Source organism: Cydia amplana, chromosome 12 (genome assembly GCF_948474715.1).
Source record: "Cydia amplana chromosome 12, ilCydAmpl1.1, whole genome shotgun sequence".
NCBI classification, from domain to species: Eukaryota; Metazoa; Arthropoda; class Insecta; order Lepidoptera; family Tortricidae; genus Cydia; species Cydia amplana.
Window position 1 is genome coordinate 3,234,528 of NC_086080.1, and position 22,336 is coordinate 3,256,863.

The 22,336-nt window shown below is 41.2% G+C and overlaps 2 protein-coding genes across 2 annotated transcripts in view; one reads left to right on the forward strand and one right to left on the reverse strand.

The window, feature by feature from the left end:
* The first annotated feature begins 237 nt into the window (after positions 1 to 237).
* LOC134652692 (uncharacterized) lies at positions 238 to 12,237 on the forward strand. Its single transcript, XM_063507855.1, has 7 exons — positions 238 to 271; positions 1,054 to 1,202; positions 3,787 to 3,988; positions 5,236 to 5,327; positions 6,272 to 6,457; positions 6,811 to 7,000; positions 11,906 to 12,237. The coding sequence occupies exons 1-7, from the start codon at positions 238 to 240 to the stop codon at positions 12,235 to 12,237; spliced, it is 1,185 nt and encodes a 394-aa protein (XP_063363925.1).
* A 3,206-nt stretch (positions 12,238 to 15,443) lies between these two features.
* The window catches only part of LOC134652858 (PAN2-PAN3 deadenylation complex catalytic subunit PAN2), a 45,031-nt gene continuing 38,138 nt past the window's right edge, over positions 15,444 to 22,336 (reverse strand). The window contains exons 18-23 of the mRNA XM_063508057.1: positions 21,892 to 21,976; positions 21,352 to 21,443; positions 19,642 to 19,750; positions 18,409 to 18,578; positions 16,941 to 17,075; positions 15,444 to 15,662 (exon numbers count right to left, since the gene is read on the reverse strand). Of these exons, the coding sequence (XP_063364127.1) occupies positions 16,970 to 17,075; positions 18,409 to 18,578; positions 19,642 to 19,750; positions 21,352 to 21,443; positions 21,892 to 21,976 (562 nt within the window). The 3' untranslated portion in view covers positions 15,444 to 15,662; positions 16,941 to 16,969. The remainder of the gene's footprint in view (positions 15,663 to 16,940; positions 17,076 to 18,408; positions 18,579 to 19,641; positions 19,751 to 21,351; positions 21,444 to 21,891; positions 21,977 to 22,336) is intronic.

Sequence of the window (22,336 nt, forward strand, 5' to 3'; positions counted from 1 at the left end):
TCCTTCTTCCTGCTCCCTGAATGCGCAAAATCACAAGTAACTGCTGTAAATACATATTAGCAATTCATTCTAGTTATAAATCTCACACTTTATTCACATCTAGGGGTCTTAACACAATCCCTATCTGTACGGATATGATGGTCGTTCTTGTCTACGTGACAGCGTGATAAAACGGTGTCCGTCACTTTCTTTCCCACGGTGTTAAACAGTGACAGTTATTTTATCACGTGGATAAAGATGGATAAAGCTATCCATAATAAACAGATGCTAGGTATGTAGCTTTATCATAGCACATTAACATTAGTGCATTTGTCTTTCTTCCTCTCTTCTCTAGAGCCTTTTTTTGTCAGAGGTGGAGGTACCTAATCCTCTTTAGATACTGCCAGTCGAGGTGGGGAATAAAAAAATGTGACTGTGACAAGGACAAACAATAATAGCGCTTTCGCTGATAGCTGCTACTCCTACTGAAAGATACATAATAAGACTATCCCGTTCGGTCATTTTCCCCCATCCCTCATGCCTGATCCAGTTAAAATACTAGATTCATGGTTTGACCGCTGCTGTCAATCTGTTGTCAGTGTTGTCACCCTGTCTGCCCTGTCTATAGGTACTGATAGCCATCGCTGACATTATTTACTGTTGGAAAGCGTTATCTCATTTTTAGTTAATAAATTGTAAAAAATAATTTAAATAATCATGTCAACAGAAAATAAAACCGATAAACCAACTAATAAAACAACTGATAATAGTGAAGCTTGGAAGGAAAGGAAGAAATATTTTAAACTACACAAATGTTCCCTGACTAACCTGCAAAATAAATATGAGATTAAATGCAGTCGGCTCAGAAGATTCATTTTGGACCTCACTGCGGTTAACTTTAACGATATAAGAGCTATCTCTATGTTTAAGTGAGTAGTATACGTACTAACTTATAAGGTACTGTATTTATTGTCGTAAATTTACGGCGAAGGTGACTAGCTACCATAGGTTAATTACGAGTAAGTATATATTATATTACTCTTTGCCATAGGTCCTACGCAGGTCTGTGTGCAGAGAAACACCGCCAATTCACCAAGTACCCGTTCACCATACACCCATTCAGCAAACTACGTGTCTGGGCTGAGGCGTTCGTTTTCACCACACTCATCAGTATGATATTGTTCCTGCCGTTATGGATCTCCAGCAGAAAGCCTAGAGATGAAGTAAGTATTTATGTTATTGTGTATTCATGGAAATTCCATTTTTTATTGGGACATAAAAATACAAACTAAACAATAAGGCTAAACTACATGCATTATAAAAATTAAAATAATCCTATAAATAAACTTATAAATAAAAAATGCACCCCAGGTCGCTGTCATGTGAGGTGCCCAGAAGACTGGCAGCGTCACCTTAGTCTCTGGCCGAAGTAGCTGCCAGCCCTCTGGTCACCAGACGCATCTATAAGACGCTCTATGTCTTTGTATTTGTGTATTTATAGTGGTATCCAGACATGACTGATCAAATCAATTGATTTGATCAGGAAAATTCATTCCATAGATAATTACTATGAAAATTGGCATTTATGTGTCCGCACCTGCTGATTCGATCGGAGAATTTCATCGGATTGGCGAAAAATTGTCTCATCTAGATACCACTTATTGATGATGGAATCTGTCATCCATTCTAGAGGGCCATGAAATTCACGCTCAACGCTGACGCCGACCGCCATAAAATTAAACAAAAGTAGGGCAGACGTTTCAGTGTTCACGTGCCCGTGGCTCTTGTCTAAATGCTGTGTTACCTGTCCGCAAAAAAAACTGACGACCAGGGTTATACTGGTCTTCTTTACTCATGCTACGAGCATTCAAGTGTCAATGAAAAGTTTTTCGATCCCGGTCGTTAGTTTGGTTCACGGATGGTATTAGGTAAAGGTTATACAGTCCCTTGTTTCACCGGATGGTCTTATCGGAAGCGCTGGAAGTCGCCAGCAACATGCTGAGATGAGACCATTTTGTGGCACTTTATCCTCTTATATGTTTCTCTATTATGTATAATTTTCTATTTTGTGATTGTGCTCATGAATAAAATTATTTCTAATCTATTCTAATAAAATTTGCCATGACTTATTATCGACCGGAATATGGACCGTGATTACCTTTTGTATTATTTTCATGCTCCCGATATTTCGACGCAGAACATGCATCTTGTTCACGGGTAACTGAATATACCGGGTGGGTGTTAAAGTTGAAATCGAAGGCAGCCGACGCGCTCGATTGAGGGTAGACCAAGCGCGGTCTACACAACTTTGACAGCCACCAGCTATCTTCAGTTACCCGTGTACAAGATGCATGTAACTGCGTCGAAATAACGGGAGCTCGAAAACAATACAAAAGTTAATCAAAGTTCATATCCCGGTCGATATAAGTCTTCTAAAACTAATTGTGAATCATTCAAAACTGTTAAATTTGCCATGATCTCTTCTCGCTTAATAAATTAAGTAAGGTAAACGTACTGGTGCTCGACGCGGTCCCAGTACATGTCAACTTGAAACTTACACTCTAAAAAAATTTGGTTGGCCCTATCAATATCTTGATAGTCGTAATCAAGCACCTTGATTCCATACGAGCCTAACAAGAACTTAGACACATCAAATAAGGTAATTCTGATTGCTATTACTATATCTATGTAACTGAACCAATTAAGATCTTGTTCAATATTTACATGAAAAATAATTATGCTAACTAATTGATCCTAGCAAGATCAACTAAGGGCTGTTAAGGATTGAATCAACCTACGTTACATAATTATGCCAATAAGTTAATGATAGATGCAAAGTATACAATTGTTAGGATTAATAACATACCTACTTTATTAGTTCAATCACAGATACACTTATTGTTTTAAGTAATCAGCTTTCTTTGATTTATATAAGATCGTTATTGTTGTAATTAACTTAACGTCAACTAAGAGAAAACTGCTCTTAGTTGGTCGTAATTTTTTAGAGTGTAATGTCAATAGAGGTTACATCAGGGTGCCATCTATGGGGCATTAGCATGTCGAGCACTAGTACGTTTATCTTATGTTTCATGTTTTAGCAATCAGCATGTTATACATTTTTTTTTGTTTTTTTAGGATCCGCTCTTTATTTTTTTAGACTTTAACCACATCGCCTTTGTCGCCGTCGATATCCCTATCAATCTCCTTACCGGCTTCGTGGACGGTAAAAACAGACAACGCATAGAATTCAACCGCTACAAGATTTTAAAGAACTATTTCTTCTCATGGATGCTAGTGGATTTCATGCATCTGTTTTGCGCGATCCACAAAATGTATTCCGAAATATCAAACTATCCGCATTTTGTGCGAGCTGCGTGCTCAGCTTTGTCTATTGAGTACTTCGTTATGTTCAAGTATCATAGCAATATATGCACGGTTTTGAGAATAAAGGTAAGATTCTGTCTGTTTAACCATATGTTATGACTTTTACACGATCCAGCATTACTCGCGCGCACCAATAAGCAGGAGCCAGATGCTTTATGACACGACTCTCTGCAACTCGCGCGCATCGATAAGCGCAATTAAGCCATCGTAACATATCAAAATCATAACAGATTTTAAAATCTGAATAAGTAGCACCTCAAGCAGTTGATGCTGACTGTACTACTTAGGTTAATACATGCTAAGATTACCTACATAGAAATAAATATAACTTAGGAATGTAATAGGTAAATAAAGGCCCTTTTCGGCATTCGATTATAATATATCTTAATAGTTTAAGTAATTCAGTAAAAAAGTTATCTACAGGTGCTCACAAAAACCGCGCTAGAGCTGTTACTGTACCTGTTTACATATTTGTCTTGGAACATGGTGATCCAATTCGTGTTCGAGTATTACATCGAGGGAAGCTACCAGCCCGTGCACCCGAGGAACAGCTCCTGGATTACTATTGCAGACCTGTGGGACAAGCCGGGGGAGGTGCGACTGATGTATGGTCTGATGAGGGCTGGTGAGTTTTAACCTCCTAAGGCCCAGCCGTACAAATGCAAAACCCAAATATTGCGACTGATATTTGAACCCTTCGATCAACACGGGCTTCCGACACGTCGGAAGGGATAGGCCCAAGCGATATCTTGACATACAAATCATTCTGCCATTTTTCGCGGGGGGGAACGTGCACACAGTCGCACTTCTCACACACTTACATACAAAATCTAATCTGTAATGACGACACAAATACATAGAAAATGACACCCTACACAGACAAATCTTGCACACCTCGATCTGTTTTTGTGTAAGGACGAGTCACAAGTGTCACAACACGCACACTAACACATTTTCGCCAAAGAATTTTATTGTTTTCTGAGAGATGAGAAGACGGATTTGTCGCTCGACCGATCCGCAATTTGTACTGGGCGAGCAAAATCGATAAATCCAGCAATTACATGAGACTAAAATATAATAATTGTGTTTAAATGTAATTAAACGTATGATATGTAAAAAAAATATTACATGTGAAATGTAACACCTTCTTTTTGTAAATTTGATGTCCCCGACCTCTTAGTACAACAAAAAACTAAGCAATTAGGCATTTTTTCTGCTGCTGTGTTCACTCGCGCGTCTGGACTCGGTCTAGTTAAAAATCCGAGCGCAACTAGTTTTATTACCCGCGCTAGATCAGTTGATCTTGTACCTAGGCAGAGGGGAAATATTGCGAATGCCGCATCTCTTCCGTGTTGATCGAAGTTTGAACCTATAGTGCAGGGAATAGTGTTGATTTTATTTGTTTGAAAATTTAACGAAACAAAGGAAATGCAACTCTGGTCCAATTGAATATGGTTTAAATTTCATCGAACTGAAGAAGTACTATAGGTAGGACCTTGGGCCTTAGGAGGTTAACTATGTAGGTAATACTTTTTAGGGTTCCGTACCCAAAAGGTAAAAACGGGACCCTATTACTAAGACTCCGCTGTCCGTACGTCCGTCTGTCTGTCACCAGGCTGTAACTCATGACTTAGCTACCCAGTTGAAATTTTCACAGATGCTACATTTCTGTTGCCGCTATACAAATACCTACTAAAAACAAAATTAAATACTTAAGTGGGGCTCCCATAGAACAAACGTGATTTTTTTGCCGTTTTTTGCGTAATGGTACGCGAGTCCGACTCGCACTTGGCCGGCTTTTATTCTTCTTCTGCGAGTAAGTATAAAACTGGGCTAAATATCCAAATCCGCACACATTTATTTTTCTTCCAGTGAACATGTTAAGAAAGAATTCGAATTTACATCTCCTGGTGTACGACGGGGAATTCGAAATATTTACCACACTTTCCTTCATTAATGCCCAAGTAAGTCTCTACTTAATATAGTTGGTTAAACCAATTAGTCACTAAATAAGAACAAAAAAAAACTATACTCATCCTTTTCTTTTGGGTGCCAGTATACTAGCGTAAGACAAAGATAGTATTATTTTCTCTGTGTTTGAAATTAGACAGTCCTTTGACAAACTATATTAAGTAAACGTTCTTTGAATAATAAGCACATAAAGACCAATGCCTCATGGTATACGACCAATGATTTTTGAGTAAACACCGAAGCATCTTGGTCTTGTCTCAACGTCGTATGCTACCTACGTACAACAGTGTCAATGCTAGACTTGAAGCCTTTTAGCGCCACTTGCACCAACCCACTAACCCGCGGTTTAACCGGTTGAACCCGGAGTTACCAGGGTTACCAGTACAATTTGACACAGGGTTAACGGTTAAACCCCGGATTAGTGGGATGGTGAAAGTAGCGCTTAGTGGCCAAAATTATTTGCCGCTTCATGAGCAGGGCCACAGCGGGGCGTGCGGCGCGGCGTCCATTTTAAACAAATGAGCAGCGTTAGGCTGCGGTCGTACTGCAGACGCCGCACGCAGCCGACAACGTCACGTCGCACGCAGCGTCTGAATGGTGTGTTCGAGAATGCTCGGGAGTGGTCGTTTTCGCTCGCTGCGTGCGGCGTCCCCCCGCCAACACCATTCAGACGCTGCGTGCGACGTGACGTTGTCGGCTGCGTGCGGCGTCTGCAGTACGACCGCAGCCTTAGTGCATCTCTTGGACGCTAGACGCGGCACGCCACGCTGAAAGCGCCGCTTGTCGCTCGCTACTACTGACGGCTGGCGGCCTTTACGGCGGCGACAACCATAGGTAAGAACGAAAGGTCCGATGGTTATCGTTGCCGCCGTCGCAAGTCGCTCAATGTTCTGGCCGAGACGTGAGGCGGTAAACTTAGTTTTTGTTTTGATTGCAGTGCCTAATTTTACACTGCTCCTTCAAATACATGATAGCTCTGTTCGGTACGCAATCGTCTAAGGCGAAGTACTATATGATGTTACTGCAGATCCGGACTTACATGAACCAGAGACGCTTCCCGCCGTGGATTAAGAAGAAAATTCTCAAGTTTTATGCGATCCGGTTCAGGTCGCACTTCTTTGTGGTAAGAAGTAATCAGTTCCGTAATGATTTAAGTACTGACATGTAGAAGAGCCCTTGAGATTTGAGATATATACTTGGTCAAGCAAATCTTCGCGGGTTAGCAACACTACGTTTGAACTGTTCGAAAATCGCGTGTCATTTATATCTTATCTGTGAAACTGTTGTTTACATTTTATCGTTGTTCGATGTACTACATTGCTGCTTTTGGTTCGCTTCCTAGGAAGCCATCCCATAGATAGATCATAGAGGTGGTATCCCTATAGGGATACCATACTTTAGTTTGCTTTACATTGCTGACATATCCTGCTTGACAGACTATAGGAACTTACTAACAGAATTAAATTTAAAATTCAGGAGTCCACCATGCTAAACTGCGTCACCGGCCAACTGCACGAAGACATACTTATGCACACGGGCCGGCATATGGTGCGCGACGTGAAGTTCCTCAAACAGTTGCCGTGGGCTGTGCTCATCGAGATCTCTCTCAAGTTCCAGATTGCTATCTTCATTGAGGGGGACATTATTTACAAGATTAATACTATGGGTAAGCATACGAGGGGCGTTCAAAATATTCTCGGTATTGATATCTTACGACCTCTTCTAAAATTTCTTTCGTTACTGGCCGCTAAGGTTTATTCATTGACATTAAAAAAAAGTATAATTCGAACCGAGATGGTCTTTTGTTTTTCTGCAATTGCTGAACAAACATGAACATCATGTGCGAATTGACAATGTTAACTAAATTAGAACATCGATGCGTGATAAAATTCTTGACAAAACAGGGTAAAAATCAAAAAACCATAAAAGAGGAAATGGATTGTGTTTACCGTGAGTCTGCTCCTTCTTTATCTACCATTCAAAAGTGGTCAAGTGAGTTTAAACGCGGAAGGGAGAGTATTGAAGATGACCCTAGACCTGGCCGGCCTGTAGTAGCTACTTCACAAGAAAATATTGATAAAGTGGAAAAACTTATATTGGAAGATGGTCGAGTGAAGGTAAAATCTATAGCACAAGTAACCAATCTCTCTATTGGTACCGTACATGATATTATACATGACCATCTTAATATGTCAAAAGTAAGTGCAAGATGGGTTCCGCGAATGCTGACTCGGCTTCAAAAAGACATGCGTGTAGCTTGTTGTTCCGATTTTATTGACCTGTGCGGTGAAAATCCTGATGAGGTGCTGCAAAGAATAGTTACTGGAGATGAAACCTGGGTTCATCATTATGACCCAGAGAGTAAACAAGAGTCCATGCAGTGGCACATTAAGGGTTCAGCTCATCCCAAGAAGTTCAAGGTCATCCCTTCAGCTGGCAAGGTCATGGCCACGATATTTTGGGATTGTGAAGGAGTATTACTAATCGATTATAGAGAAAAAGGTGTAAATATCACAGGACAGTACTACGCTAACATTCTACGTCAATTAAAGGATGTAATTAAAGAAAAGAGGCGAGGAAAGTTAACCAAAGGTATTCTGCTTCTGCATGACAACGCCCCCGTCCATACTGCTCATATTGCCAAGGCAGCTATTGTTGAATGTGGGTTTAAAACTGTTACTCACCCACCGTATAGTCCGGACTTAGCCCTCAGCGACTTCTTTTTGCTCCCCAATCTTAAAAAGGATATGCGTGGAAATAAATTTTCTGACGATGAAGCATTGAAGGCGGCAGTGGAGGAGCATTTTTACACGAAAGATAAAAAATATTTTTACGAGGGATTAAAAAAAATAATTGATGGATCTTTTAAGTGTATGAACATAGGGGGGGAGTATATTGAAAAATAAAAATATCAAACTTTTCGTACTTGTTTGTTTTCATTCTCATACCGAGAATACCCCTCGTATTACACCAGTAAATATATAATGACGGCTAAGTATGTCGTAAGGTGTGACGCACCCTTGTTACCATACTCGTAGAAAAAAACCGGCCAAGTGCGAGTCGGACTCGCGCACGGAGGGTTACACGACTGCCCAAAAAAAGGAGTGTATTGTTTTCAGCGTTCATGTTTGTGGGTATGTAAGTTTCTTTGTTCCACCCTAGCAGCTAAATGCCTGAACCGATTTAGATGTATGATGTATCATTAGAATCCTTACGTCATCCCGAGTGACATAGGCTATATGACGTCATTATAAAAACAATATGGCGGACTAAATACGCCATATTGCGAAACATTTATAAAAAAATATCTTGCAAACCCATCGAGTAGGGCATCAAAATGAAGCGCTTTGAAAGACGATCAATAATATATATACAATATGAGGGTTTAAGTCTAATTTCGAGAAAGTAAGAATTCACAAAATATGGTAAGAAAAGCTAATCTTATAAAACCAAATATTATCCTATTGTTGGGATATTCAAAGGAAGTGGCTTGACCGCTGATCATAAAAAAAATTATACATAGGTAGGTATTATATTAATCATATTTTACTTGTTTTGAAACCAAGCCAATATGTTCTAAATTGCGCTAAAGGAATAGAAAAGTGTAAAAGTTCTTTGTAGAGAGTCTGAGATTGTAGAGTCCGTCTTCAGATATAACTCTGCACCCACTTTGACGGAACAAGGTGTAAAAGTGTCAGACCGAAGGCCGAGCTCTACGTAGGGATGACGGCCCGGAGCGTACGGCAGATGGGCTCTTCCTGCAACTTCCCCGAGTATTCAAATTGCAAAGGTCGAAAGCCGAGCTCCGCGTAGGGTTGAAGGCCCGGAGCATAAGACAGGCTCGGTGCGCGCTTCCAAATTTCCCAAGAATATTAATTACGAAGGCCGAGCTCCGCGTAGGGGGCAAAAACTGGGAGCTTGAGATAGATGGGCTCTTCCTGCAACTTACCAGAGTATTTTAATTACGAAGGCCGAAGGCCGAACTCCGCATATGGCCGACGGTCCGAAGCGTAAGGCAGGTGCGTGCTTCCTGTAACTTCCCCAAGTATCTTAATTGCGAAGGCCGAAGGCCGAGCTTCGCGTAGGGCCGAAGGCCCGGAGCGTAAGAAAGGTGCACGGTTTTTGCAGCTTCCCCAATAACTCAATTGCGAAGGCCGAAGGCCGAGCTTCGCGTAGGGCCGAAGGCCCAGAGCGTAAGCAAGGTGCACACTCTCTGTAGCTTCCCCAAGATTCCCAATCGCGAAGGCCGAAGGCCCAGCTTCGCGTAGGGCCGAAGGCCCGGAGCGTAAGAAAGGTGCATGGTTTTTAGGGTTCCGTAGCCAAATGGCAAAAAACGGAACCCTTATAGATTCGTCATGTCTGTCTGTCTGTCTGTCTGTCCGTCTGTCTGTCCGTCTGTCTGTCCGTCCGTATGTCACAGCCACTTTTCTCCGAAACTATAAGAACTATACTGTTGAAACTTGGTAAGTAGATGTATTCTGTGAACCGCATTAAGATTTTCACACAAAAATAGAAAAAAAACAATAAATTTTTGGGGTTCCCCATACTTCGAACTGAAACTCAAAATTTTTTTTTTCATCAAACCCATACGTGTGGGGTATCTATGGATAGGTCTTCAAAAATGATATTGAGATTTCTAATATCATTTTTTTCTAAACTGAATAGTTTGCGCGAGAGACACTTCCAAAGTGGTAAAATGTGTCGTCCCCCCCCCCCCTAACTTCTAAAATAAGAGAATGATAAAACTAAAAAAAATATATGATGTACATTACCATGTAAACTTCCACCGAAAATTGGTTTGAACGAGATCTAGCAAGTAGTTTTTTTTTAATACGTCATAAATCGCCTAAATACGGAACCCTTCATGGGCGAGTCCGACTCGCACTTGGCCGCTTTTGCAGCTTCCCCAAGTTCCTCAATTGCGAAGGCCGAAGGCCGAGCTTCACGTAGGGTCAAAGGCCCGGAGCGTAAGAAAGGTGCACGCTCTCTGTAGCTTCCCCAAGTATCTTAATTGCGAAGGCCGAAGGCCGAGTTTCGCGTAGGGCCGAAGACCCGGAGCGTAAGAAAGGTACATGCTTTATGTATTTTCCCCAAGTTTCTCAATCGCGAAGGCCGAAGGCCGAGCTACGCGTAGGGCCGAAGGCCCGGAGCGTAAGAAAGGTACACGCTTTATGTAACTTCCCCAAGTGTCCCAATCGAGAAGGCCGAAGGCCGAGCTTCGCGTAGGGCCGAGGGCCCGGAGCATAAGAAAGGTGCATGGTTTTTGCAGCTTCCCCAAGTTCCTTAATTGCGAAGGCTGAAGGCCGAGCTTCGCGTAGGGTCAAAGGCCCGGAGAGTAAGAAAGGTGCACGGTTTTTGCAGCTTTCCCAAGTATCTTAATTGCGAAGGCCGAAGGCCGAGCTTCGCGTAGGGCCGAAGACCCGGAGCGTAAGAAAGGTGCACGCTTTATGTAACTTCCCCAAGTTTCTCAATCGCGAAGGCCGAAGGCCGTGCTTCGCGTAGGGCCGAAGGCCCGGAGCGTAAGAAAGGTGCATGCTTTCTGCAGCTTCCCCAAGTATCTTAATTGCGACGGCCGAAGGCTGAGCTTCGCGTAGGGCCGAAGACCCGGAGCGTAAGAAAGGTGCACCCTTTATGTAACTTCCCCAAGTTTCTCAATCGCGAAGGCCGAAGGCCGAGCTTCGCGTAGGGCCGAAAGCCCGGAGCGTAAGAAAGGTGCATGCTTTCTGCAGCTTCCCCAAGTATCTTAATTGCGAAGGCCGAAGGCCGAGCTTCGCGTAGGGCCGAAGGCCCGGAGCGTAAGAAAGGTGCACGCATTCTGCAGCTTCCCCAAGTATCTTAATTGCGAAGGCCGAAAGCCAACTAATAGGAAATAATTATGTAGTTACAGAGATATTAAGCCATAGCACTTTTAAATACGTCTGGTTTTTGGGTCCGACCTATTTAGGTATTTAAGCACGTTTTATGCTAACATATCAAAGATCAACATGATGAAAGCTCCTTAAAGCAACTAAATTTCCTTAAATCATAAAAAATGTGGTTGGTTTGTATGGTCACTAAAATGTATAAAATAAAATAAATTAATTAAAAATTAAAAAACACGACTGCAGTTTAAAATCGAACTGAAAAGCTAAAAATAATTTTTAGTTTTGTTAGGTACTCAACTTAATGAATGTAAAATAGAATATAAGTGTTCAGTCCGGGTCATAAACAGCAAACGGAAAAGTTTAGGCTCATTTAGAATCGTGACTGTACCTGCATATTTTATTTTGTTAGAGATTGAACCTTCTGTAGGTACCTTTTTTTCCTAGCCTGAATGTTCCATTGCTGGGCAAAGGCCTCTCTCCTTGATTTCCACGACTCCCGATTTGGTGTTTCCTCTGGTCAGTTGTTCAGGAAGCTATCCAGGTCATCCCGGATCAAGTGGCTACGCTAGCCCACCTCTCCGGATGCATGCGGTATACGTAACCGGCCGAGTCCCATTTGAGCCTAGCGGTTTTCTCGCCAACGTCAGCAATGCGGGTTTTAGACACCGTCTGTACCTAATACTATTATTTATTCTGTGGTTCTACAGGCGATTGTATGTACTTCATCAACAAGGGCACCGTCGCGTTTTACACGGAATCTGGCTACGAATTAGAACACCTTGAGGATGGCGATCATTTCGGCGAGACCACGCTCATGAGCGAGCGCAAACTGCGCTTTGCCACGGCCGTGGCTGTCACCAACTGCGAGCTGTTTAGTTTGTCGCGCGAGAATTTTGAAATTATCGAGCGATACAGGACAGCGTACGACGAACTTAGGAAAGTTGGCGTTAAACGACTACAGTGGGCGATGGTGATGGACGAACAGTATAAAGCTCAGTTGAGAGAACAGATGAAAGACAGATATAATTCAAATAGCTAATAACTTAGCTTTGTATAGTTTGCTAAGTCGGTTTATTTTTGCAATTTTGATACTTGCTGCGGTTTGTGACCTGAGAAATATAAAATATAACTCTTGAACACCAAAGAAGGCCCATTGTTATTTTAACCTTTCATTTTTCTTGTGTTTAATATGAACTTGCGGGTTTGTCGCAACTTATGGTATGATGCCGACTATGAAAATAAGTATGGAATGAGCACTCTTTGCATTTATTTCTCAATGCTACTAGTGAACATAGACGCTTATAAAATTATGAAAATTAAATATTGAAATATATATGGGCTTTCTTTGGCGCAGGTACATTACGTAATTAATTTGTAAGGTAAACATTTGTCTTGTTACTTATGAATAAAACGTCTGTTATTTATTTTCGCCTTTATTTAAAATGAAACTTGCAAAAAAAATATTGGAACATAAATAAGATGAAATGACTCAGTCATGTTGATCAGTCTGTAGGTAATAATAAAAGCAAAAGAGTTAGACTGTAGTAGACATGTTATATCTAAGAAAATGGGGTTGGCAACTGTCAAAGGTTTGCATAGATAGCGCCATCATAGCTTGTCCCTTTCTCTCGTTTTGTTCTATGAGATTTGGCTCAAAGGGCATCCAGGCCATAAAATTCCAAAAAAAATTACGGGGCAAGCTATGCTGGCGCCATTTATAAAATACTTCGACAGGCCAAGCCCATTTGAGCCGTCCAGTTTGACGGCTGAAGTAAATGGCGCTGTATAGCAGTCCATTTCGTGGTAGTTAGTCAACGAAGCACGAATTTGTCGCAGATTTTATATCTCTTCTGCAACCATAACTCTTTGATTTAGAAAAGTGACAACCGCACTAACGTCTCCAGAGCGCTGGCGTCTAGTCAATTCTATGGCTGCTGAGGGCCTACTGCGAACGTTGCCTCCCTGTCACACTTACGTATGAATTTACGAGTGCGACAGAGAGGCAACACGTCGAATGTGTTTCGCGGTAGGCCCTCTGCTCGACGCAAGGTTGTCGCAACTTCGCAGCGACACCATTTTCCAACGCTTAAAGGACGCTAGTGGGGTGTCTCTAAAACCTACTTACACATGAATAATCTCTAGCTCTAGTCTTAAACTTATCTCAACCCTAGCCTAGATTAAAGATAACTGATTCACCACGCTGACAATGGGGTTGGCAACTGTCAAAGGTTTGCATAGATGGCGCCAACATAGATTGCCCTTTTTAGGGTTCCGTACCCAAAGGGTAAAAAACGGGACCCTATTACTAAGACTTCGCTCTCCGTCCGTCTGTCACCAGGCTATATCTCATAAACCGCGATAGCTAGACAGTTGAAATTTTCACAAATGATGTATCTCTGTTGCCGCTATAACAAAAATACTAAAAATAAAATTAAATAAATATTTAAGGGGGGCTCCCATACAACAAACATGCTCTATTTTTTGTTGATGGTGCGCGAGTCCGACTCGCACTTGGCCGGTTTTTCTATGAGATTTGACTTAAAGTGCTGGCATCCCCGACATTTAAAAAAAAAACAAAAATTTGACACAAATCTAGGGATTGACAGGGCAAGCTATGATGGCGCCATCTGCTAAATACTTCGACCGGTCAACCGCGTTGTCGTTAAAAACGTAATGCGTTAGGTGTAAAGAGCCTAAAAATAAATATAAAGTTTTTTTTTATAGTGTATGCATCTCCCACACATGTATAATTATATAGTGTCAGTACAGATGCAGTGCATAATTATTTTCCATCGTTTCACGGAAAATAACGAACATGTCTTGCTATTTCAGTCAGTCTCGGTACAAAAAGGACTAAGTGTAAGGCCTGAGTGGACGCTCGAGTTGGGCGTGCAGCGGGGCGGGGCGTGCGGCGTGCATGTTAAACGAATGCAAGCGTATAGGAGCGGCCTTAGTGCACGCTGCTCACATTACTTGTGAGCCCGACGCCACGCTGCACGCCCCGCCGAACGCTCCGCTTCGAGCGTCCACTCAGGCCTTACACTAAAATTGACTGAGGTAGCATGGCAAATACAAACGTTTCCGGGAAAATACGATGGAAAACAATTATGCACTACATCTGTATACGGTCATACGTGTGTTATTTGATCTAAAATGCATCAATATACCAATATCATTTTTCAGATGTGTCTTTTCAAAAATGGCTCTAGTGATTTCAATGTACTTTGCAACTAGGTAAACCTCTGTTTTTTTTCTATCGTAGGTACCTATTATCCAAGGGCATCTTATTATACTCCTTTTAGTAAATATATTATGCAAAAATATAATATATAGAATATACTTTGAATGAGAAGTACCCTTAAGAGGAAAGTGGACGACCGCTTCTTCATTCAAACATGGACCATTTTCCTCTCTGGATATTGATATCATGGAAAATATTATTACACAATTGGATGTAGGTATACTAAGCATTGCCAATAGTTATGCCCCTTCGTTTGACTATTCGAATTTTGAATGATTGTAAGAGTTAGGAGCCAAAAAAATATTTTTTCACTTCTCATGCTCAAAAAGTGCACCTTTATGTCGTGCGTAGACGACATAAAGTTGCTTATTATGTTCTAGAGCATAAAGTAAAATCATCTATTGCGACACTTATTGACCTAGCAATAAAGTCCAAAGTCTGCCATACAAACTGCCAGCCTTGCCGGCGCGCCCGCCCGGCGTGCCTCGCGCCCCCGACCGGCCCGAATAAAATTTTCTTTAGTCTTGAATAAATACGGGAAAATAACCTAAAATATTGGATATTTTTGTATGTATATTTTCCTCGCAATCGAAGTGAAAAGCAGAGTGTACAGTCACCAGCAAAAATAAATAAAAATAATAAATTTGCTTTCACAGTTGAGAGATATTTATGCCAGATGAGAGTAATCAGATAATTTTGATTTTTATGAGTAATCAAATATTTTTAAGCGACTCGATCCGATATTTATGCGGATACAGACTAACGATATTTTTGCCGGTCACAAAGCATCACATATTTTTACCGAGGTAGTGTCGTCATATACTTATGCCTCCTAAAGATATTTTTGCACGGCTGCCCACAGTCATATATTTATGCTGGTGACTGTACAACAAGGGCATAAATGTCCATTTTTACCCTCATCACTCTTCACTTTCACTTCACTTTCTGCCCTTGTTGTACAATCTACTATTTTTTTTAATTTGGAACCTTGAATATTTAAAAAAGAAACAAAAAATTCATCTTAACCACGATCACACTAAAATAATTTCGACTTAATCTAAATTTTCTTCATAATTTAAACGTTTCACTCGATTTTGTTCAAACATGCTCCTTACCCGGTTGCATTAGGATTCATTATCCGCTACGACTCGTTGTACATACTGTAACGTCCTTCGGCGATGACTTGGTAGAACATTTCATTCATGTTGTATGGACCTATAGCCCTGTAAAAATAAAACAACCAGTAGATAATTAAATCATTGTTGGCATTACTCGATTTACTAATGTGTTGCAGAAAGTTGTTTATTAGAATTTTGTATTGCATAATGTTACTTAGTACCTAGTGCATCTGGAGGGGCGTGGGGCGAATTTGGTGAATAGGTTTTGAATTTGTTAGTTGTTAGTCTATATAGATTAAGATTTAGTAGTAGGCTTTGTTTAGTTTTACGAGTTATTTAAGTATACATAGTTAATTTTAATGTAATTTATTAATAGAAAAGACAGTAAAACGGTTCTATTTAGTAGAAATATCGTTTGCCAAAATACTCTTGGCATACTGCTTATCGCACAATATTACTTCGCAGAATTTCATTTCGCATAATATTAATTTGGCAGAATTTTGTGTGGGTTAGGTTAGGGTTTTCTATTATGGCAGGTAAGTATATATAGGTATATATTTATGCGAAAGTATCATTCGTTTAAAAGTTTTTTCAGCGATACGTGTTATGCGAAGTGTATTTCTGACAAATAATATACTGCCGAAAGCGAGTTAACTTAGAACTTAGAACACTTAACTGGTACTGAAAATAGGGACTGAAATATTTTCCTCCTAGACAGTTTTGTTTGTTTCCCCAGTTATTATTCAATCTAATTTGAACACTCACTCGTCGCTATAAGGTCCATACTCGGCCGGCTATGACTCCTCCTGCTTGAGGCTCGCTGACCAGTAGAAGAGCAAGTTATTATTCAATCTAATTTGAACACTCACTCGTCGCTATAAGGTCCATACTCGGCCGGCTATGACTCCTGCTTGAGGCTCGCCGACCAGTATAAGAGCCAGTTATTATTCAATCTAATTTGAACACTCACTCGTCGCTATAAGGTCCATACTCGGCCGGCTATGACTCCTCCTGCTTGAGGCTCGCTGACCAGTAGAAGAGCAAGTTATTATTCAATCTAATTTGAACACTCACTCGTCGCTATAAGGTCCATACTCGGCCGGCTATGACTCCTGCTTGAGGCTCGCCGACCAGTATAAGAGCCAGTTATTACTCAATCTAATTTGAACACTCACTCGTCGCTATAAGGTCCATACTCGGCCGGCTATGACTCCTCCTGCTTGAGGCTCGCTGACCAGTAGAAGAGCAAGTTATTATTCAATCTAATTTGAACACTCACTCGTCGCTATAAGGTCCATACTCGGCCGGCTATGACTCCTCCTGCTTGAGGCTCGCTGACCAGTAGAAGAGCAAGTTATTATTCAATCTAATTTGAACACTCACTCGTCGCTATAAGGTCCATACTCGGCCGGCTATGACTCCTCCTGCTTGAGGCTCGCCGACGAGTAGAAGAGCACGCAGGGCGTTTTCCACCACGCGCTGAACTGGACCACTTCGGACGCCGACACCGGGGTTATGCTGAAATCAGGTTACATTTAATTTAATAGAATTAATTTAAGTTTTTTTTTTTTAATTTTCGTTGGTAGTTGGACTCTTTTTACCTGAGGTCGTTGACGTTGTGTCACTCTTCCCATATCTGTACGTAAGCGACCAGGCTGCGTAGCCAACGTGCCAATCGCTTAAGTTCTAGTTTCCTAGGAAAGCGGTGCCATCTTAAAGCGGCCGTAATACAGCGGTGAACGACGTCACTAGAACGTTGTAATATGGCGGACGCAAAGTCTTTAATGGTGACGCCGTGGAACTTTCCACATGTCGTCACCGTTAAACGCGTCTTTTTGCGTCTGCTATATGAAGGCACCGTTTTCCGAGGAAACCAAAGCTTTACGCTCCGTAGCGATCGAAATGCAACTGTCACTGTCGCACTATTCTATATTAGTGCGACAGTGACAGTTGCGTTTCGGCAGCTGACAAGTTGTATTGTTCTGAAATGGCCGTCACTTGTAATATCGCTTACCTAACGTCGTTGAACATGTGCCACTCTTCGCCTATCTGTACGTAAGCGACCAGATTCTTAGGGTTGTACTCAACGCATATAACGGCAGCTGACAAGTTGTATTCTTCTGAAATGGTCATTACTTGTAATGTCGCTTACCTAACGTCGTTGAACATGTGCCACTCTTCGCCTAAGATCTGTACGTAAGCAACCAGATTCTTAGGGTTGTCCTCAACGCATATAACGGCAGCTGACAAGTTGTATTCTTCTGAAATGGCCGTCACTTGTAATGTCGCTTACCTAACGTCGTTGAACATGTGCCACTCTTCGCCTAAGATCTGTACGTAAGCAACCAGATTCTTAGGGTTGTCCTCAACGCATATAACGGCAGCTGACAAGTTGTATTCTTCTGAAATGGCCGTCACTTGTAATGTCGCTTACCTAACGTCGTTGAACATGTGCCACTCTTCGCCTAAGATCTGTACGTAAGCGACCAGATTCTTAGGGTTGTCCTCAACGCATATAACGGCAGCTGACAAGTTGTATTCTTCTGAAATGGTCATTACTTGTAATGTCGCTTACCTAACGTCGTTGAACATGTGCCACTATTCGCCTATCTGTACGTAAGCGACCAGATTCTTAGGGTTGTCCTCAACGCACATAACGGCAGCTGACAAGTTGTATTCTTCTGAAATGGCCGTCACTTGTAATGTCGCTTACCTAACGTCGTTGAACATGTGCCACTCTTCGCCTATCTGTACGTAAGCGACCAGATTCTTAGGGTTGTCCTCAACGCATATGACGGCAGCTGACAAGTTGTATTCTTCTGAAATGGTCATTACTTGTAATGTCGCTTACCTAACGTCGTTGAACATGTGCCACTCTTCGCCTATCTGTACGTAAGCGACCAGATTCTTAGGGTTGTCCTCAACGCATATAACGGCAGCTGACAAGTTGTATTCTTCTTCTGAAATCGTTGTCACTTGTTTCTTCTTGTGTTTGTCACGGTTGTCGTTCGATGCGTCGTTCTGAAAGAGACATAAAATAAATATAAGTACCTAATGAAGTGCAATCACTTTATAAGGCCACGGGCTGGACGTCCGCGACGGCGGCGCGGCGAGCGGCAAGTAATTACAGACTAAGTAGGACCAACAATAGGCGGTATTACTGCAAGGTTCTGCCGCCAGAGTGCACTAGCATCCATCGTAAACCACAGAGTAACTTATACATACTGTGCCTTAAACTGTTTTTTTTTACAAGTTTTCACAGACAATAAAACATGACATTGATACATCAAGGCGGTTTGTTTGCGAAACTCAGCTGTCTGCCTCTTTGTCGCTCGAATATGCAAGAGCGATAACAAAATTCCGACTCTCTTGTTTGCGGTAGACCCTTAAGATCGTGACGCCCCCTACGCAGAGTTTTGCGTAATATTCCCTATTAAACCGATCGACCAAATGCCGCAATGTGTTGCAAATTACATGCGATTATCAGTGACGTATGGAAAGGCCATTAAGGTACACTGGCGTAGACGTACCACTTCTTTAATACTATCCTGGATAGGATCCGCCCCGGATAGGACGCAAGCGGGGTAGAGGCGAACCCAGACGCAGGTTTTTAGAACAAGTGAAAGAAAAAGTAGGGTTCGTGTCGTATCAAAAAGTCAAAGAGCTAGCGCAAGATCGGGAACGTTGGAAGATACAAGTGGCGGACCGTCCATAGAACTCGATTCCCATCGGCTTGCCTATTTAGAGACATCTGAGCTTTTATTCTAGAAACTTCCAAAGAAACAGCAAGCCAAACTTCCAAACAAACTTCGGTTTACCTAGTGAACATTTTTGGCACGCCGCTACTGGAAGATACTCCACAGACAAGAAGTTAACCTTTTCCACGCCGTGTCAAAAACAAAAGCTGTCACTCAGACGCCACATCATTGAAGTGTCAAAACTGAAGTTGAACTTTATGTATATGCACGTAGGTCGATGTTGCTCTGTGGTCTGTGACCGATTAGTCGGTCTTTGGCGTCGAACCTACGGTGCGGATATATCGGTCGGCGTCCAAAAGGTTAATGATGATGATGAGCTGACGTACCTTATCGTTGATAATGACGTCACCATCCGACTGCAACCTGACCAGTAGCTGGTGCGGCAACACGCAGTGGGAGTCGGGGCTCTTGGACGAACCTTGGGACGGGCTCGGTCTGAAAATTAAAACCAAAATATTGGTATCATCTTGGGTCGTCCCATTCGTTTTTCGTCAAGTTCTTAAATTAGTCCTATTCTGCTTTCGTCACTCATTCTACATTGAAAGCCACCGACGATTGTGACGAATGTAGAATGAGTGACGAAAACAGAATAGGACTAATTTAAGAGCTTGACGAAAAACGAATGGGACGACCCAAGATGATACCAAAATATTACTCTGCTAAGCCGCGAAAAGATAACGTGCTAGTCAATCATGTATGCACGAAGGTTGATATTGTGCTCCAGCCGCGCGCGTCAATTGACGGCGGGTAAAATACGTAAAATATCTCAATTGTAATTCTTGTAAGTCTTGTGTGATGAATCAAAGTCCTTGGTACAATCATTTACTTTTAATTTACTCCAACTACTTACTTCTACGTACGCTCTTAAACAATCTTAAGTTCACAAGCAGTAACCTTCGTGCTAAATTTAGTGTTACTCGTTCCAGCGCCAAGCGAGAATGAATCTTCCACCCCATGGTACGTTATATTTATACTTTTCCATCATTAGAATTGGCGGGTAGGAGAGAAGGGTCATTTTCGCGAGTACCGACAGATTAATTAACAAATATTCGGGTAAACACTGATCATATTTTCAATCACTACCCACTGAATGCCATTAGTTAAACCTAACTTACACTAAATAATTATAATTTATTCTCAAAATCTTATGAAATATCACACTTGCAAGTAGCGGAAATTTTACAAAAAGGTAAATTTGAATAAGTCTAAATTTAAAACAGAAATATTTTTAAGCTGTGTCACTCACAAAAGTAACCAGGTTAGTAGTTAGTACCAATCTTAGAAGATTATCCACTCTACTCATGTGTCCAAAACACAAAACTGCAGCATTTCGTGGCAGTTTTAAGTATACCGCCACAAAATGCTGGAACAACCTGCCACCACCTTTTAAGCAACTAACTTCTTTACAGTCTTTTAAAGTTAAACTAAAAAGTTATCTTCTGTCAAAGCAAAAAGTAGTCTCAGAGCCATTTCAAAAACCAAAGATAAGCAAAAAATAGAGTCATTTCGAATTTTTACCTACTGTAACTGTTTAGACTATTTATTTATTTATTTTATGTATTGTATTTATATATATATAGTCAGCCAGACACACTTTCGCATTTATAATATTAAGTATGGATGTTACATTTTACAGACCATGCTAGTCATACTATCATTTGATGTCAACTGCTTCATTGCCGCTTCGTTGTGTATTATCGTAATTAATACAATTAATATAGTTATCTTATTAACTCTACTGTATTTAGCTGGTAGCTGCGCGCAACTACGCTCCCTACAGGTGTTCACGGAAGACCAGCGTCGGGTACTACTCCAGTAGGACCCGGCATCATGCTGTGTTCACCTTTTTCAGTGTAGTGACAGTGTACAAGTTAGTTATAAGTTTTTTTTTTCTTTCTTCCTGTGTATGTACTGTATAACTGTGTACCTATGCTGAAATAAATCATATTCTATTCTATTCTATTCTATTCAATCTTAAGCTCTATTTTAACGACAAAAGGTCTACCAATGGTCAGGTAAACCTGCGGGTGTATTACCTGTCAGGGTGTTTGAACCGACAGCCCGGCCTCGCACAATGCATGCCGTAGCGGCACGGCTTACTGCTGCTACCACGTTTCGTCGAGTCCGGCTGAAATATATTACACATCGGTCAAAGTCAAACAAAATATAGTTGATAGTAATGATAATCGACACAGAGATTGTAAATAAATTGTTTTTGTGTGTTGGAGCTCACGAATGAACGTACCCAATTATTTTTAAATAGGATATTTGACTACTAGTCAAATCAGTTTCTTTTTTCGAACTGTGAAAACGATTTTGTTACTATGGAATTTATATAAAACACTAGCATGTCATGATCAAATAACCTACTCTTTATAGTTTTATACAGGTTTTAAAATAGAAATTGTGTCTAAAAATAATGTTTTTCTATTAATCTTCTGGTGCTTTATTTCATGCATGGTTTAAAATAATTTATTTTAAATACAGTCAAATAGGGTATTATTTATAAATTGGTTTAGTTGCGGTTTTATGTAAAAATTGTAAAAAAAAAGAAAAAGGTGACTGCACGTAGTTACCGTCTCTTTCGGTGTGCCTTTGGCCCAGTAGGCTTTCTCGTGAGCAGTGACACCCCCACAGTTTATTGCCAATATCGGCGGTAGTCTGTAAAAAAACATAGATATTTGTAAATTTCGTCGAATTCGGCTGAATTTCAAACTATTTGTAATTATGATATCAATATCTTTTATAGTTTCCACGTCAGTCCACTTCTGCCTTAGGGCGACCGCTAGCTGGCGCAGGGATCGGAACCAGTTTTTTGCAAAAACATAGAAATAACCATATTTTTCGAATTATTTTATACTCGAAATGTAGCACTCAGTTGTGTTTTTAGGTTACGACTTCGTATTATTAGATTGCCCAATTAGAAATGAAGTAATTAGCAAAGAACGAAAAAATACCGTTTCCGTTCCCATACAAAAAATACCGGTATCCGATCCCTGAGCTGGCGTGGTTGCGCGGTGA